The sequence below is a fragment of the Eleginops maclovinus genome, chromosome 5, assembly GCF_036324505.1.
Source record: "Eleginops maclovinus isolate JMC-PN-2008 ecotype Puerto Natales chromosome 5, JC_Emac_rtc_rv5, whole genome shotgun sequence".
In the NCBI taxonomy this organism is placed as follows: Eukaryota; Metazoa; Chordata; class Actinopteri; order Perciformes; family Eleginopidae; genus Eleginops; species Eleginops maclovinus.
The window spans coordinates 18192820-18210464 of record NC_086353.1 but is presented as its reverse complement, the minus strand read 5'-3'; the positions used below and the strand labels follow the sequence as shown (position 1 = coordinate 18210464).

At 41.3% G+C, this 17645-nt stretch overlaps 1 protein-coding gene across 2 annotated transcripts; it reads left to right on the top strand.

Annotated features, from left to right (window-relative positions):
- The first annotated feature begins 119 nt into the window (after nucleotides 1-119).
- Nucleotides 120-13939, top strand: tnpo2b (transportin 2b). 2 transcript variants are annotated; one of them, XM_063883371.1, is made up of 24 exons: nucleotides 120-309; nucleotides 1042-1141; nucleotides 1393-1468; nucleotides 1614-1763; nucleotides 2501-2607; nucleotides 2704-2837; nucleotides 2952-3033; nucleotides 4820-4942; nucleotides 5028-5146; nucleotides 5239-5299; nucleotides 5403-5574; nucleotides 5970-6122; nucleotides 6569-6794; nucleotides 6883-7054; nucleotides 7160-7354; nucleotides 7506-7664; nucleotides 10255-10342; nucleotides 10458-10556; nucleotides 10647-10742; nucleotides 11183-11258; nucleotides 11879-11978; nucleotides 12093-12167; nucleotides 12477-12606; nucleotides 13788-13939. In XM_063883371.1, the coding sequence occupies exons 2-23, from the start codon at nucleotides 1043-1045 to the stop codon at nucleotides 12582-12584; spliced, it is 2670 nt and encodes an 889-aa protein (XP_063739441.1). In that variant the 5' UTR covers nucleotides 120-309; nucleotide 1042; the 3' UTR covers nucleotides 12585-12606; nucleotides 13788-13939. The 2 variants fall into 2 exon arrangements, with proteins under 2 accessions (XP_063739441.1, XP_063739440.1); XM_063883370.1 differs by having other exon boundaries at nucleotides 10458-10742.
- The last annotated feature ends 3706 nt before the right edge of the window (nucleotides 13940-17645 follow it).

The window sequence follows — 17645 nt, the reverse complement described above, 5'->3', positions numbered from 1 at the left end:
CGGAAACATATAATGTATATGCTGTCTAACAAATCGAACTCTGTAGCTTTTGACTCTAATAACGGTTACCCGTTAGACAGTTTGTCCACTACGGAAGCCGTACGTGATCAAACGGCTCACCCGGCTTGATTGCAAGGCATGCAATCTCTGTCACATACCAGCTAGCATAGCAACCGCACAGATCCACAGAGATCAAAAGTTTTGTATTTAGCTTCAAAATCGCCGCCATATTATATTTAATGTTAGTCGTTACAGCGTAACTACACTATTATCTATACAAATATAGATCTACCACAGCGGAGTGACCAGGTAAAATCTTTCGCGGTACTTTCAAGATGATGCAAGCTAGCCTGCTAATGGGTTGTTATGCGACTGCTATGTTATGAGTAATAATGCGCTTCATATGCACCCGTCTTTGTTGTTTTGATGACATCATTATTTTGACAGCGCAGCATGGTGTGCTCATAGTTAACGTAAGAACCCGTTTTGTAGCTGTGTTTTGTGTGAATTTGGTACGTGTGAAGTATCATAAAGCTGCTAAGCTAGCTTGTTAGCTGTTTGAGCCAGACGTTAGCGTCTCTGCCGTCTGGGCCTCATGTGAGAAACCTTGTTCTGATCGTTGATGATGGTTGATGTGGTTACTGATCAATGCACTGATTACTTACTAACTAATTGACAACCAAGTAGCGGTACTTTTAGGTTTCCTTTATCCAGAAACGGAAAATGTTCTTCCAAATTAACGCTGTTAAGTTTCCATATTGTAGACACTGATTAACATGAGTATGGTATTTTCTTTATCATTAAGATTGGGAGGTTAACAGTTAACGTTAGTACCGTTATTTGAATTGGATGTTGCTATGCGGGTTGTTCTGTAATTATTACTGCGTAGCTTACGTTAGTTCTACGTGATTTGAATAGAAACGGGCGCAGTGTTGAGGTCACAGATGGGGCCGGCTAGTTACATGCTTATATCTACAGTCTATGGTGCTATGCAGTTGCATTCCTCATAAGAAGATTTGTGTGTGTGTTTATGTCCTGTAGGATGGAGTGGCAGCCAGATGAACAGGGTCTGCAGCAAGTGCTTCAGCTACTCAAGGACTCCCAGTCCCCAGACACAGCCACACAGAGAGCTGTGCAAGAAGTATCATTTCAACTGTGTGTATATGTGTGTTTGTGAGGGTGAGAGAAACAGGTGTGAGATTTAGCTTCACGATTGAGAGCTTGTGTGTCAAAGTGGGTGATAATGAAAACTGAGTTGGTGTGTTGTCATGCGCAGGTTGCATTCTGTGTATTAGTCCATGCTGCCAAAATATGTCAAACACGGCACATCAAGGTGTGTGTGAGTAATTTGCTCTCTGGTCAAATGGTTAATCTCCTTAACATAGCCTGCAGAAACTGGAGCAACTCAACCAGTTTCCAGACTTCAACAACTATCTCATCTTTGTCCTTACGAGCCTCAAATCTGAGGGTATGTATGTGCACATCAAATATAAAGATAACACAAGAACAGGACTGCTGAAAAACATGCTTGTTCCCTGCAATTATTTCTTCATATAATCTCCAATCTAAAAAAAATATTTATGCTGTTTTTCTCTGCTGCCCTCTCTCTTTAGATGAGCCCACTCGCTCTCTAAGCGGTCTGATACTGAAGAATAATGTTAAGGCTCACTATCAGAACTTCCCTCCCAATGTGGCTGACTTCATCAAACGAGAATGCCTCAACAATATCGGAGACCCTTCACCGCTTATCAGAGCTACCATCGGTGGGTGTTAGAGTGAGAAAGAGAAAGCTAGTGTTTGCTACATTTCATAGCCAGTGTGTGAGTCAGACTTCCATGTAGGTGGTTTGATTTTTTTGCAGGTAATGTGGCTTTGTGGGAATGAGCGCTGCATTTTAGTTGTTTTGAATCATGGAATGCAATTAATGACTCCTTTACTCACTTTAATTCCTGAAGTTTCTTTACATACCTCCTTTATGAATGAGGAACCCAAAGGCAAAAATAGTTTTTGATGAACTGAAGTAAACAGGGTTAGATTGAACAACAGCAACACTAAATAAAAACTCTGTTTACAGACTTTCAGAAAACGTTTGAAGGATGCATACATTTACTAGTGTTTCTGTTTATAGTTTATATTTCTCCTGATGCAAATTTAAATTATACAGTACAGGAATGCACCACTGTTTTTGATTTTCTTTAGTAGCATAAACTGGCTCTAACTGCGTTCAGTTGTACAGCCGTGTGTTGCAGAAAGATAATAATTACCTTTATTTAAAACACTGTATGAATGAGTAACATCCCTGTTAACGATGCTGAGATGTAAATGGCAAGTTTTAATCAAAAATGGAGAGTATTTAGGATATGACTGGCTAAATGAAACTTGGTTGTGTTTTGTGAGAGATGGTAAATGGGTGTTTGGATAGATTACTTAAATTCAGTAGGAGTTGTCCTTCGATGCCTGAGTTATCCTGGTGTAACCTTTCTATTATCCTTTCATTAAGGTATCCTGATCACGACCATAGCCTCTAAAGGAGAGCTGCAGACATGGCCGGAGCTGTTGCCTCAGCTCTGTAATCTGCTCAACTCAGATGACTATAACACCTGCGAGGTCACACACACTTTGCAATGTTAATTCAATAATCCCATTTATATCTTCATTTTTGTTTGTAACACTCCTTCTCTATGATTGTTCTCTACTTTCCAGGGTTCTTTTGGCGCGTTGCAAAAGATCTGCGAGGATTCATCAGAGCTGTTGGATAGCGATGCTCTGAACCGACCCCTTAACATCATGATCCCCAAATTCCTACAGTTTTTCAAACATTGCAGCCCCAAGATCCGGTCGGTGAAACACCCATAATTTCACCTTGACTCTGCCTGTCAGAATCATAATAAATCTAACATGTTTGTCTCTCTCTCTCTCTCTCACTCTCACTCTCACTCTCACTCTCTCAGGTCCCATGCTATAGCCTGTGTGAACCAGTTCATCATTGGTCGAGCTCAGGCTCTGATGGACAACATTGACACCTTCATTGAGGTGAGCACTACAGGAAACATGTTGGTTTAACTTCCATTGTTTTCAAACTTCGACACGGAATATATTAGAGCTCATCATTGTGTTAAAGTTACGAAAAACAAATGTTTGAGTTACTTGTACGTTTGGTTAAGCAAGATAATCTTTACAATAGTTATATTGTACATGCAATCGCCAGAAATAAAAGGCTAAAATATGGCAATAATCAAAATACACCATGGTCATCTGTAGTTAAAATTAGCCCCTTGATAAAAAATTAGCTTTTTATTAAGATATGTAAAAGCTACCAAGTTCTCAAGTGGGATATTTGCTGATGATTTAGGTCGGACAACCAACGTGAAAATCTCAGACATCAATCCAAAAAACCTATAGACTTCTAGCCACATTACAGGGTTTTGTCTAAACTGGGTAATAGGGGCGCTGCACCCTCTTACTTTTGGCATGCACCCTCATACCAAAATGCAGATTTTCCCTATAAAATGTAAAGGCGTGCCAGAAAACAATATTTCCAATAATATGAAAATCTTTCTAAATGGTCCCTCAGATGATAAAGACAGCTTTTTTTTTTATGGTTCTCCGAATAAATAGGGGATAGATGTGGCAGGCAGCAAGCTTACACTGAAACTGTGATTTCTGAATTAGTTTCTTTTACTGTCACTTTTTTCTGTAGAGGAAGAAAAGAAACCGCAACTCTGGATTTATTTGTTGTACACCTCAAGTGTAACGTATGACTCAGTTTTAAGACATATAAAAACCCCTGTTGATGATTTATGCCGTACAACAAACGTGAAAATAAGATAAGATAAGATGTACCTTCATTAATCCCTGTGGGGAAATTCAGTAGTTAAAGCAGCAACAGAATAAGAATGAAAAAAACAGGACAGTATGGTTTCACACAGGATCATAAAATTGACAGTAAAATGATGTACAGGTAAGTATCTGTTAAAGCAAAAAACGGAATTAGGGAATTCAATCAACATACAGTGGGGCCAAAAAGTATTTAGTCAGCCACCAATTGTGCAAGTTCTCCCATTTAAAAAGATGAGAGAGGCCTGTAATTTTTATCATAGGTATACCTCAACTATGAGAGACAAAATGAGAGAATAAATCCAGGAAAACGAAGGAGTGGCTTCGTAAGAAGCATTTCAAGGTCCTGGAGTGGCCTAGCCAGTCTCCAGATCTCAACCCCATAGAAAATCTTTGGAGGGAGTTGAAAGTCCGTGTTGCCCAGCGACAGCCCCAAAACATCACTGCTTTAGAGGAGATCTGCATGGAGGAATGGGCCAAAATACCAGCAACAGTGTGTGAAAACCTTGTGAAGACTTACAGAAAACGTTTGACCTCTGTCATTGCCAACAAAGGGTATATAACAAAGTATTGAGATTAACTTTTGTTATTGACCAAATACTTATTTTCCACAATCATTTGAAATAAATTCTTTAAAAATCCTACAATGTGATTTCCTGGATTTTCTTTTCTCATTCTGTCTCTCATAGTTGAGGTATACCTATGAAAACAATTACAGGCCTCTCTCATCTTTTTAAATGGGAGAACTTGCACAATTGGTGGCTGACTAAATACTTTTTTGCCCCACTGTATATACACATCAGGCATCAATCAAAAAACCCATTGACTTATAGACACATTAACTGAAACATTCACGTTAGTTTGTATTGGGCAGCGAGACTTGCATCATTAATGGCTATGTAGCATGGTGGCGTTCTGGCCGAGACCTGATTTTTCCCTGTGTTAACTGTTTTATCCCTTTCCCCCTGTTTTTCATATCCAGAGTCTGTTTGCGCTGGCCGGTGACGAGGACAGTGAAGTGCGGAAGAACGTGTGCAGGGCTCTGGTCATGCTGCTGGAAGTCCGCATCGACCGCCTCATCCCACACATGCACAGCATCATCCAGGTGAGGGAGGGATTGAAAAAACAGATAACATGTGTCTTTCCCTTCCTCGTGAATCTCATCCTCATCACCTGTTGTCTGCCTCCAGTACATGCTGCAGAGGACCCAGGACCCCGATGAGAACGTGGCTCTGGAGGCCTGTGAGTTCTGGCTGACCCTGGCTGAACAGCCCATCTGTAAAGAGGCCCTTTCCGGCCACTTGGTCCAGTAAGTGTTCATACGGCAACAGAATTTTAGGCCGGGTAACCCAAAGAGTTTCTGAAAGGAATTTAATCTGAGTTGTTGTTTTTTTTCGTCAGATTGACCCCTATCCTCGTAAATGGGATGAAATACTCTGAGATTGACATTATCCTTCTGAAGGTGAGCCTCCCCTGTGTGAATCGGAACTTCCTAGCATCTCATACTTCTTTTCATCTCTTCCTTTTTTCATTCTGCGTTCACATTTCTATCTGTTATCTCCCAGGGTGACGTTGAAGAAGACGAGGCAGTGCCAGACAGCGAGCAAGACATCAAGCCTCGCTTCCACAAGTCCCGCACTGTCACTCTGCAGCACGAAGGGGGGGAGGGCGAGGAGGGGGAGGACATCGATGACGATGAGGACGACGATGACGATACGCTGTCTGACTGGAATCTACGTACGTTACAGACTTCAGTAATCCTCTCTGGGGGCCATGCAGCAGGGGCCCAGTGTTTAGAAGATTTAAAGATTCTCCACTTAAACAACATTATGCTAATTCTGTGTTTTTTAGCAGTGTATATTTACATATGTTGATGTCATTTTCAGTTTCTTTCTGTTCAATACATTCATTATTGAGCAGAAAAACAACAGTGTAGCACAGACGGCGTATACATGAAAAGAAATGTACAAATAACAATAGATTGAGATAGAAAAAGGGGATAAGTACTGCAACTGATCCATGTAAATAAAAGGTAACGTGTTTGTTTACCATGTCTGAAGTTGCTGCTCTATTGCTTTGATGTGCATTTTCCCATCTTCCAATCTAATGCGGATGTTGCTTTCTCCCTCCAGGGAAGTGTTCGGCTGCGGCTCTTGATGTTCTTGCCAACGTGTTCCGTGAGGAGTTGCTCCCACATCTCCTGCCGCTGCTCAAAGGACTGCTGTTCCACCCTGACTGGGTCATCAAGGAGTCTGGCATCCTGGTGCTGGGAGCTATCGCAGAGGGTGAGACACGCCACAGATTTGTTATTAAAATGCAGTTCACTGTCGTCAATTGCTCGCCCTAACGAAAACTTACATCCCCTTGTAAAAATGCGTTTTTCCATCCAGTCTTTTTACGGATAAAACAAACTAGCCTTATAGAGGCCGGTGGGTCATCTTTGTTAGCTTTGGACTGAGCCAGACCAGCTGTCCCCCGTTTTCAGTTATTATGCTAAGCTAAGCTAACTAGCTGCTGGTGGTAACTTTGCGCCTTGCATTGCTGCTCTGATCTAACTTTATTATCACAATATAGGTATTTTATTCTACTATATATGATTAATTATACCTTCTTGTTCTTAGCTAACTACGCTGCAGCTGTTGTGTTTATAACAGTAAATTTGAATCCAAGCAAGAAGGCGAATGAAGTGTTTTTCTGAAAATTCTGACTTCAAGCTGTGTTCTCTCTCCAGGCTGTATGCAAGGCATGGTACCTTACCTGCCTGAGCTCATCCCCCATCTCATCCAGTGTCTGTGCGACAAGAAGGCCCTGGTCCGCTCCATCGCCTGCTGGACCCTAAGCCGCTACGCCCACTGGGTGGTTAGCCAGCCCCCTGACTCTCACCTCAAACCCCTCATGACCGAGCTGCTCAAACGCATCCTGGATGGCAACAAGAGGGTACAGGAAGCAGCGTGCAGGTACAGCTCAGACATTTTCCCATGCTTCCTGTGTTTTCACACACTTTGCTCTTACATTTTGATTAAACCCAACTCGTTTTTCCTACAGTGCGTTTGCCACCCTTGAGGAGGAGGCGTGCACAGAGCTGGTCCCTTACCTGAGCTTCATCCTGGACACGCTGGTTTTTGCTTTTGGGAAGTACCAGCACAAGAACCTGCTTATCCTTTATGACGCCATTGGGACACTGGCGGACTCTGTGGGACACCATCTGAACCAGGAAGTGAGTTAAAATGCACACATTCAAAGTGCTTCTTTGTCTGTAATGAGCTGTCGTTTTCTTATTTGGTAAGGAGAGAAAAAATGACTCCCATCCTTTTGTTTTCAGGAATACATACAGAAGCTGATGCCTCCGCTTATAGCCAAGTGGAACGAGCTGAAGGACGAAGATAAAGATCTCTTCCCTCTGCTCGAGTGTCTGTCCTCCGTTGCCACGGCGCTGCAGAGCGGCTTCCTCCCCTACTGCGATCCTGTTTACCAGCGCTGTGTCACCCTGGTCCAGAAGACACTGGCTCAGGCCATGGTGAGCCACACACACACACACACACACACACACACACACACACACACACACACACACACACACTCTGCAGTAACAGTCTGCATCAGCTGTTTTACATAATTGACATTTTTTCTCCCTTCTGACCCCCCCCCCCCCCCCCGGTGTGTCACAGATGTACAGTCAGCAGCCGGACCAGTACGAAGCCCCGGACAAGGACTTCATGATCGTGGCTCTGGATCTTTTAAGCGGTTTAGCTGAGGGACTGGGGGGCCACGTGGACACACTTGTGGCCCGCAGTAACATAATGACGCTACTTTTCCAGTGCATGCAGGTGAGGATAGCCTGTGTGTCCTAATGTCACTTTTGATGTTTTTTTTCACTGGGTACAATCATTTGGCAGAACCTTTTGTCTGAAGTGAGTTCAATTAAACTTGAATGGAAAAGGAGTTGGATGACTTTAAAATTGGACCTAAAAAAGAACCCAAAGTATGTTAGTGAGTAGCATTGCCACTGCTATTTATTAACTGGTACATTTGATCAAATATTTAGTCATTCTAATTTAATTGACACACAGCATCTGACTGGCTTCAGCTCATCCTCAACTATGATATGTCCGAACCGGAGTCTGTTTTTCTAGCTTCTAATTTATAAAATACATAAACAATGTTTTGCCAATATTGTCATGCCCCTCTGCTGACGTTGATTATGTTTTCGGGTTTTCCCCCCTACCAATTTTTTGTGAGATCTCAAGAGCTCTTGTCAGGGACTTAAGGGCAGAGACTTTTGCTATACAGTGGGGCAAAAAAGTATTTAGTCAGCCACCAATTGTGCAAGTTCTCCCATTTAAAAAGATGAGAGAGGCCTGTAATTTTTATCATAGGTATACCTCAACTATGAGAGACAGAATGAGAAAATAAATCCAGAAAATCACATTGTAGGATTTTAAAAGAATTTATTTTCAAATGATTGTGGAAAATAAGTATTTGGTCAATAACAAAAGTTCATCTCAATACTTTGTTATATACCCTTTGTTGGCAATGACAGAGGTCAAACGTTTTCTGTAAGTCTTCACAAGGTTTTCACACACTGTTGCTGGTATTTTGGCCCATTCCTCCATGCAGATCTCCTCTAAAGCAGTGATGTTTTGGGGCTGTCGCTGGGCAACACGGACTTTCAACTCCCTCCAAAGATTTTCTATGGGGTTGAGATCTGGAGACTGGCTAGGCCACTCCAGGACCTTGAAATGCTTCTTACGAAGCCACTCCTTCGTTGCCCTGGCGGTGTGTTTGGGATCATTGTCATGCTGAAAGACCCAGCCACGCTTCATCTTCAGTGCCCTTGCTGATGGAAGAGGTTTTCACTCAAAATCTCACGATACATGGCCCCATTCATTCTTTCCTTTACACGGATCAGTCGTCCTGGTCCCTTTGCAGAAAAACAGCCCCAAAGCATGATGTTTCCACCCCCATGCTTCACAGTAGGTATGGTGTTCTTTGGATGCAACTCTGCATTCTTTCTCCTCCAAACACGACGACTTGAGTTTTTACCAAAAAGATCTATTTTGGTTTCATCTGACCATATGACATTCTCCCAATCCTCTTCTGGATCATCCAAATGCCCTCTAGCAAACTTCCGACGGGCCTGGACATGTACTGGCTTAAGCAGGGGGACACGTCTGGAACTGCATGATTTAAGTCCCTGGCGGCGTAGTGTGTTACTGATGGTAGCCTCTGTTACTTTGGTCCCAGCTCTCTGCAGGTCATTCACTAGGTCCCCCCGTGTGGTTCTGGGATTTTTGCTCACCTTTCTTGTGATCATTTTGACCCCACGGGGTGAGATCTTGCGTGGAGCCCCAGATCGAGGGAGATTAGCAGTGGTCTTGTATGTCTTCCATTTTCTAATAATTGCTCCCACAGTTGATTTCTTCACACCAAGCTGCTTACCTATTGCAGATTCAGTTTTCCCAGCCTGGTGCAGGTCTACAATTTTGTCTCTGGTCTCCTTTGACAGCTCTTTGGTCTTGGCCATAGTGGAGTTTGGAGTATGACTGTTTGAGGTTGTGGACAGGTGTCTTTTATACTGATAACGAGTTCAAAAAGGTGCCATTAATACAGGTAACGAGTGGAGGACAGAGGAGCCTCTTAAAGAAGAAGTTACAGGTCTGTGAGAGCCAGAAATCTTGCTTGTTTGTAGGTGACCAAATACTTATTTTACCGAGGAATTTACCAATTAATTCATTAAAAATCCTACAATGTGATTTCCTGGATTTTTTTCCCCCATTCTGTCTCTCATAGTTGAAGTGTACCTATGATGAAAATTACAGGCCTCTCTCATCTTTTTAAATGGGAGAACTTGCACAATTGGTGGCTGACTAAATACTTTTTTGCCCCACTGTATATTTCAACCAGAGACGTTTGACCTTATGTCAGGCGTTTTTCTAAAAAATGATATGTATATAGTATGAGGCCGCAGAAAATAATAGTTTCTTCATGTCTTAAAGCTGCTGAGTTATAGCACCTCAAAAAACAAATAAATACCGAGATACGAAGGAAAGGACAGTAAAAGAAACAATCTAATTCAGAAATCACAGTTTCAGTGTCAGCCTGCTGCCTGCCACGATCTGACGGTCTATTCGACACGGTTTTCATATTTTTGGAGTAATTGTAGGGTTTTTGGCAAACAGAAATCTTGTTTTGTTGCGTCACTTTAACATTTTACGGGGCAAATCTGCATTTTGGTATGAGGGCGCAGCGCCCCTGTTACCCGGTTTAGACAAAACCCTGATATATGGTGGAAAACGTAATATCTATTGATTCACTGAGGTCATAATCCTGTGAGTCAGTGGTCACTGGAAGATTTTCTTGCTCTTTTAATGGTGCGTGTTCACATTTCTCTTGGTTTCTCTGTCTCTTCTGTCCCAGGATACGATGCCTGAAGTGAGACAGAGCTCATTTGCTCTGCTGGGCGACCTGACCAAGGCTTGCTTCCCTCATGTCAAACCGTGTATTGGTAATTATCTCTCTCACTCTTCTGCCATTGAAAATATATAATACTCCATATCTTCTTCCTTTTATTTGCCTGTTTCTAATGCTAACATTTGACTCTGTGTGTGCGTGTCCTCCAGCTGAATTCATGCCGATCCTCGGGACAAATCTAAACCCGGAGTTCATCTCCGTCTGCAACAATGCTACCTGGGCCATCGGAGAGATCTGCATGCAGATGGGTGCGTCAGAGCGAATGCATGGTTTTCATGTGATGCAGTTAAGTGTTGTGCAGAGGAATAAGATGTATTTTTGTTCTTTGTGTCTGTTAGGGGTGGAGATGCAGCCGTACATCGCTATGGTTCTGAGTCAGCTGGTTGAGATTATTAATCGACCCAACACCCCCAAGACCCTGCTGGAGAACACCGGTACAGACGATTTTTTCAATACTTGTTTTACAAAGGAAAGTAGACTGGTTTTATAGTTATATGCGGGGGCGGGCAGTAGCCGACTACATATTTTCAAAAACATGTAGTTAGAAATACAAAGCGTAAGTAAATATATCAATGCAAATCAAACTTAAAATGATGTGCCATTCGATTATCGTTCCGCTCTCAAGGATCACTTGATGACATTTTTAATTTTCTTAAAAGATGTGGCAGCTATTTAAAATTATTTTTCAATGTTTGATTTTTAAGTAATCCAAAAGTTTTAAGTTATTCTTAATAATAAAAATAATTGCATTACAAAAAGCCTTTTAATTTGTGTGAAGTAACTTACTTAATTTCTGAACCATTCTGACTGATATTTGAAAACAAAAAAGTGAAATGAGCGCAGGTAGTAACAGCAGTCTCTCGCTCTCCTCCAGCCATCACCATTGGTCGTCTGGGATACGTGTGTCCTCAGGAGGTCGCGCCTGTGCTGCCGCAGTTCATTCGACCCTGGTGAGCGCATGTTAAATCTTTTTTTGTGTGTCTTTCTTTCCAAATGCTGTGCCATCTTTTGTGGTGTGATTTTTATTTTATTTTGTTTTACAACATCTGCCAGTAGGAACAGTTGTTCTCTCCCCATCTTCCTCTGTGGTGTTTCTTTTTACATCGTGCACATAATTATGCTAGCTTTTCTGTTCTTGCAAAACACACCTTTGCCAGTTTTTTTCCTAAATCAGGCAATACACTTTGAATTCTGTCCTTATTTTCTTCTTTACATGATCACATTGATGCAATCACTGCATTTCAAAAGCTGCTGTAGGGACGTTCTTTAAAATTCCGCTTCCCTCACACACAAACACATATTCTTGAAATTAGCAAGCAGCAGGAACGAAAGTCTGGGAGATATCCCAAGCTTAGAAAAACAGCAAGATAATGGCACATTTAGAAGGTGTTAAGAAGACCTGAACCTTGTTATTTGTAACATGCAAGTGCAAAATAAGCCATGGAGGAACAGAATCAGGAACATAATAATGGTGCATCTCTAGACCTCTTTAAGACTTGATGAAAGAGTTAATAGTAGTGACAGTTTTTCCTTTAATGGCTGCCTATTGTTTAATCTTTCCTTGCTGCAGGTGTACGTCTCTGAGGAACATCAGAGACAACGAGGAGAAAGACTCCGCTTTCCGTGGGATTTGCATGATGATCGGTGTGAACCCAGGAGGCGTGGTGCAGGTGGGACGGTGTACCCTGTAGGCTTTAAGTCATGCGCTCCATCTGTACTTACCCAAAGCTGTGTCACGCCTTGATGTTGAAACACTTCTGTCCTCTTCCTCTGTGTCTGCTCAGGACTTTATCTTCTTCTGTGACGCAGTGGCCTCCTGGGTCAACCCTAAAGATGATTTGAGAGACATGTTCTATAAGGTGAGAGTGGTACAGTAGTGTGTTGATCAGAGGTAAAGTCAAGGTCATATCAAGTTTTTGCACATAGAGTCCCAAATCATGCACCTTCTTTGAGCTAATTCAGCCGTCTTGCAGTCAGTCAAACACTGAAGTGCAGAACTCAGTTGCTTTATGGCGCCTGGTCTTTTATAGAGGTACCGTTAAGGGAAGGATCACATAGTTGAAGTACAAGATATTAGCTGTTAATGTTTGGAGTCGGTGGTCTGACCACTCGATGAGTTAAAGAGTACTTGAGGATGATTTAACCCCCCCTATTCTGTCCCTCTCCAGATCCTGCATGGCTTTAAGGAGCAGGTTGGGGAGGAGAACTGGCAGCAGTTCTCAGAGCAGTTTCCCCCCCTGCTGAAGGAGAGACTGGCAGCGTGCTATGGCGTTTAGATTCTCTACACCCACCCAAGAGGTAATGCGTGCGCACACAAACACACACACACACACACACACACACACACACACACACACACACACACACACACACACACACACATCTTTGTTTTCACTTAAAGGTAGGGCAGGGTGATAACGTTACAGTAACAAGCATGTCATCATTCTAGTAAACTAATCTGAAACCGGTGCACTACATTTTGGAAGTCAAATTGGTATTTGGAAATGTGTCTTTGTTAACTTCGACTTATTTTTCAAACTATTGATTTTATTCTGCTATTTACAATTGTGTGCCATTATCAAACAAATACAAACATTTTATTTATAACTAATTGTATCTGTCATTTAATAATGATACATTTTATTTTGTTGGCTAAGATACATTTTAATTATTGTATTCATTCATTGTTTGAAGGTCACCTTTATGTTGAAGTCAGTTCTTAGCTCCTACCATAATGTTAAGCATACCCGTATACTTGTATGAGTTTAGAGGCCGCCCCACACACCCGCCCAGGTGTGTGCCTCTGATGGGAAGAGGGCACAAGAGCGGAATGCCATGGCTTTAAAAAACATTTCGATTAATATTTATAAGTTTGCGATTTAGTCATGTACTTCATTCCAAGTAGAAAGAGCCACAATACACAGAGCATGTTACAGGTTTTTGTCTAAACGGGGTAAAGGGCACTGCTCCCTCTTACTTTCGGCGTGCTCCCTGATACCAAAATGCAGATTTTCCTCGTAAAATGTTAAAGTGAAGCCAGAAAAACAATATTTCTGTTTGTTAAAAACTGTTAAAAAGTTGTTTACTTTCGCGGCGCAATCTTTTATACGGGCGTCATGATCTTGCGAGAATTGATATATCTTACATACAAGATCACCGCACTTGTACTATAATTTTTTGGAAAGTCAAAGTCTACTTTATTGTCAATCTTTCCATTAGTGTGTACAGACAGAAAGTTTGAAATACTGTTTCCCACAGTCCCGAGGTGTATATAATAAAAAAAGTAAAAGTAAAAATATACAATATATATTGAATATGTATATACATATACTCCTATACACCCAACCCTTATATATACATAAATATATATACATGAAAAACCCCTGTTTTAGATAGCCCACCCCTACTCAAAGGTTTACACGTGTTTATTCTAAATGAATGTCAGTGTCTGATCCCTCTCTTATTATCTGTCCTCTTAGGTGAGCCAGCAGGAGGAGGGTGAATGGGAAACTCATCCATCTGTGTATTGCACTGCCCTGATCTGGGGGGAGGGAGAGGGACGCTTACGGCCGCTCCCCCTGACGGACGGCCCCCACGCCCTATGTGTTTGTCCATAGAGGGAGGGTGGGCGGGTGGGAGGGTGGGAAAGAGGGACACCTCTAGATTAACTAGGCAGGGACCCGACACAGAAAAAACTAACCGCTAGGGACAGAATAGAGAGGGACAGAGAGACGGACATGTTGGAGAGACGGAGGGATAGACAAGTTGAGAAAAAAGAGGGGAGACAGAGCAGCAAAGAGAGAGGGAGGGAAATCAGTAACATGGCAGGGAACAAGAGTCTCAGAAAGGTCTTTTGCCGGGAGGACGGGGACAGTTGAGATTTTAACTCGAGAGTAACCGATAGCTTGACCGACAGACCAACACAGACTCACACACATACACATGCAGACCATGGAACTGACTGTGGGTGGCACTATAATTTAGATTTGAGACCTACTACATGTAGTTAGGGGGAGACAGGGGTCTAAACTCTGTTCGTTTTCTGGGTGATAATCTTTTTATTTTCCGGGGTAATAGGCTTCGATATGAATTTTACTTAGCTGTAAGATAATCTCGCTCTCCGCCATCTGTTTCCTGCCATTCATTTTGACCAGTGCTGCTTCACAGAGCTATCCATTTATCAGACGTATTCCTGTCACATTTTCTACCTGATCAAAGGAGAGGAAGAGAGAGAGAGAGAGAAGGTGGAAAAAAATAAGTGTCTTACCTTCATGGCTTCATAGAAACCATTCCTCTAGGAAGGGAGGATTAGGGCTAACACATTTGGTTTCTCACCAGAGGGGAAGAAAACCTAGACAGAAATCACATCCTTAGTCATCCTCTTTGAGGTTTTGTGTGTGTGTGCGTGTGTGCGTGTGTGCATGTTCAGTTTGTAAATCCTCACTTTGGCATTCTGTGTTAACTGTGTGAAATATGTATTGTTTTTAATATGGTACCGAGCTAAAACTTGACTCCCACCGCAATGTCCTTGGCACCTGTTTACTGTGACCAAGTGTTTGTGTATGTGCGTGTGTGTGCGTGTGTGCAAGAGTGAGCTTGTGTCTATATGTTTATGTCTACATTCGTATTGATATCCGTTTGATGCCATATTGATATCTTAAGTAACAGTGATTGGCAATGTCATTGTGATCTTTATAATGTTTTAAAAGTGGTCCATATTATTTTTATTTTTTTGCTGCTACTGATAATTTTTGTTTCTAACGTGGACTTAAATTCGCACAATTAACGCAAAAAAGAAGAAAAATTGACTTAATGCTATTTCATTGACTGTTAAGTTGTTTTTGCACTTTTTTTATTTTACGTTTTTTTTTTTTGTATGGACCTTTTTTTAACCTCACCCATATGATATGTTGTGACCCTAATGTCAGTGTTTGTCATACTGTGTTGCACTGTGAAATTAAGTGTCTTTGACTGGCAAAACTATTCCAATACTAAATGGCAAATAAAAACTCTGTGAAACTGGGACTAATCCGCACTTTTACAATGACTAACTTTGCCATATTGCTGAGGTGTGTGACGTGTGTGATTCTGCATGTGTGTGTGGGATCCCGCATGAGTTAGCGCGCATGAGTTCCTTATTTTGGCCCAATGATGAGCATGTTTTGAAAAGTTAGATGGCGTTCGTGTGCACAGCAGGGGTGCGTATTAGGTTTGGTTTGGGAAGAGTGTCCTAGCCTACTTCGTATGCATGCATTGCGTCTGTTTCCACTGTGTGTTTGTGTGTGTGTGTGTGTGTGTGTGTATGTTTTTCAGAGTAATATGATTGCCCTTTACACACCAACACACCACCTCAATTCACAAGAGGAGAGCACAATAATTTTAAACAATTGTAGAGCTAGGAAACTGCCAAAGAGCAATAGGAACTAAAATTAAAGAAATAACGTAGATCTGCTGTTTCAATATTTTAGTGCATCATGATGATGTAATCGTACAGGCAATGAAGGGCTTTTCAGATAAATGATGGGATACGACTTTGCTAGCGAAATTTCTACAGGGATATTTTTTTTTCCATTTGATATTCAGTTGTTTCCAGCGTGTAGACACTTGGAAACAATCAAACGTTGGCAACTGATTTGACCTGAACTGTGACCACCAATCAATTAAATCATTTATCACTTCAAATGTGCGACAATCTGAAGTGTAGAACTTATTCCAAATTCTCCTTATTCAAACCTCATACAAGAAAATGTTTTTGGGTTGCTTAATTTAACCTTTTTTCTACTTGTGTAACATGGTTTTTCAGTATCACAAACCAGTTTCGTATCTGAGGACTTTTCCTCAAATTTCCTTCTGCTGTACTGTAGTCGCCAGCTTCAGTGACTGATTCATAAATGCAAGGAGTTAGAAGGAAAGAAGGGGCCACATATGTTTGAATACATGCAAATACGATGAGAACAAAGAAAAAGGGAGTGATTTTTTAAATTCTGTTGACATTATAAAGAGCATGCTATTGTTGCAAGTTCGCAGACATACTCTGGTACGTATCTTTTTTCTTTGAGCTACTTTCACCAGTCATGTTCCCTTTTTTTGAAGATGGAAATGGAAATAAAATGCTTCAACTTATTTTATATGATTTATAGGTAATGTGTGTATAGTCTCTGGATTTTTTAAAAATAAATCATGTCATGCATGCTGAAGGCCGGAGATAAGAGTTGCCAGTCTGGTGTCTTTTGTGAGAAAAAGAAGAGCTGGGGTGTCATGTGCTTTTTTAGAAAATGTCTAGGCCTTAAATCTAACCTATAGTTGTGTATGCCCACAAAACCCCCATGAAGGAATTTAAACCTCAACATTTATTATGTATAACACTTTTTGTTGTATGGGTTCCTATGTAAGATTAGACATTGTTTCTCAAAAATGCTCAGCAGCGACTGATTTATCACATCTGTGTGCATTTGTAAATACTGAACGATTTAACTATGTTTTCTCTTAAAACTGAGCTGCCAGCTACAGTATGGCCAGCCATAGGAAACCATCATTTAATATAGAGGCTTTTGACAAGAGGCTCTAGCACATCTGCTAAAGAGACCTGCTATCATATTCATAACTTTAAACACATAACGTTGTCCTTTGCATTCAAATGAAATAATCTCATGCCTTGTAATTCAGCCACCTCATATTGGCACACTTTAAAGGCTTAATATTAAGCCACTGGTTAACGGATTTAATAGAGGCTGTTTTCTAAGTCCAGTAACCGTACCCTGAAGCACAGCAAATTTCCCCATCAACTGTATGACGTGTGAAAAGAAGCTGCTGTACGGACACTACGGAGGCCACAAGAGGTAAGTGAGCATATTTTCATTTTCTGATCTAAATCTAAACAATACTCAAATGTACTTTGTGTTTAGAGTGGGTAGAGAATAAATCTTGCCTAAAAAAAACCAAGAATGTCTTCTTGTGGCTAGAATTAGTATTACAACAACTTAGAAAAATGATCATGACCAAAAAAAACAACAAAAAAAAACTCAATGAGCGAAAACTCAGATAGATAAATCATTGATTTAACCCAACATCTCAGCAATGTCTTGAGGGGATTCTCTATAGATATGGCACTCCAAACTTAATTAATCGTTGAGCTTATTAGAATCCGATGGTCAAAAGTCAAGTTCCCTGTGACCTTACAAAGAAATCGAGGCGGTTCTCCTCACTTGCCTCCCAGGGCTTCCGTAGCAGTCTGTTCAGCAGCTAAGAAACTTCCTTGTGACATGTTATTATTTTTGTACGTGCATTCAGGAACTCTTTTCAGGAACAGGTATTCCTTTTCAATACTTATTCCATAG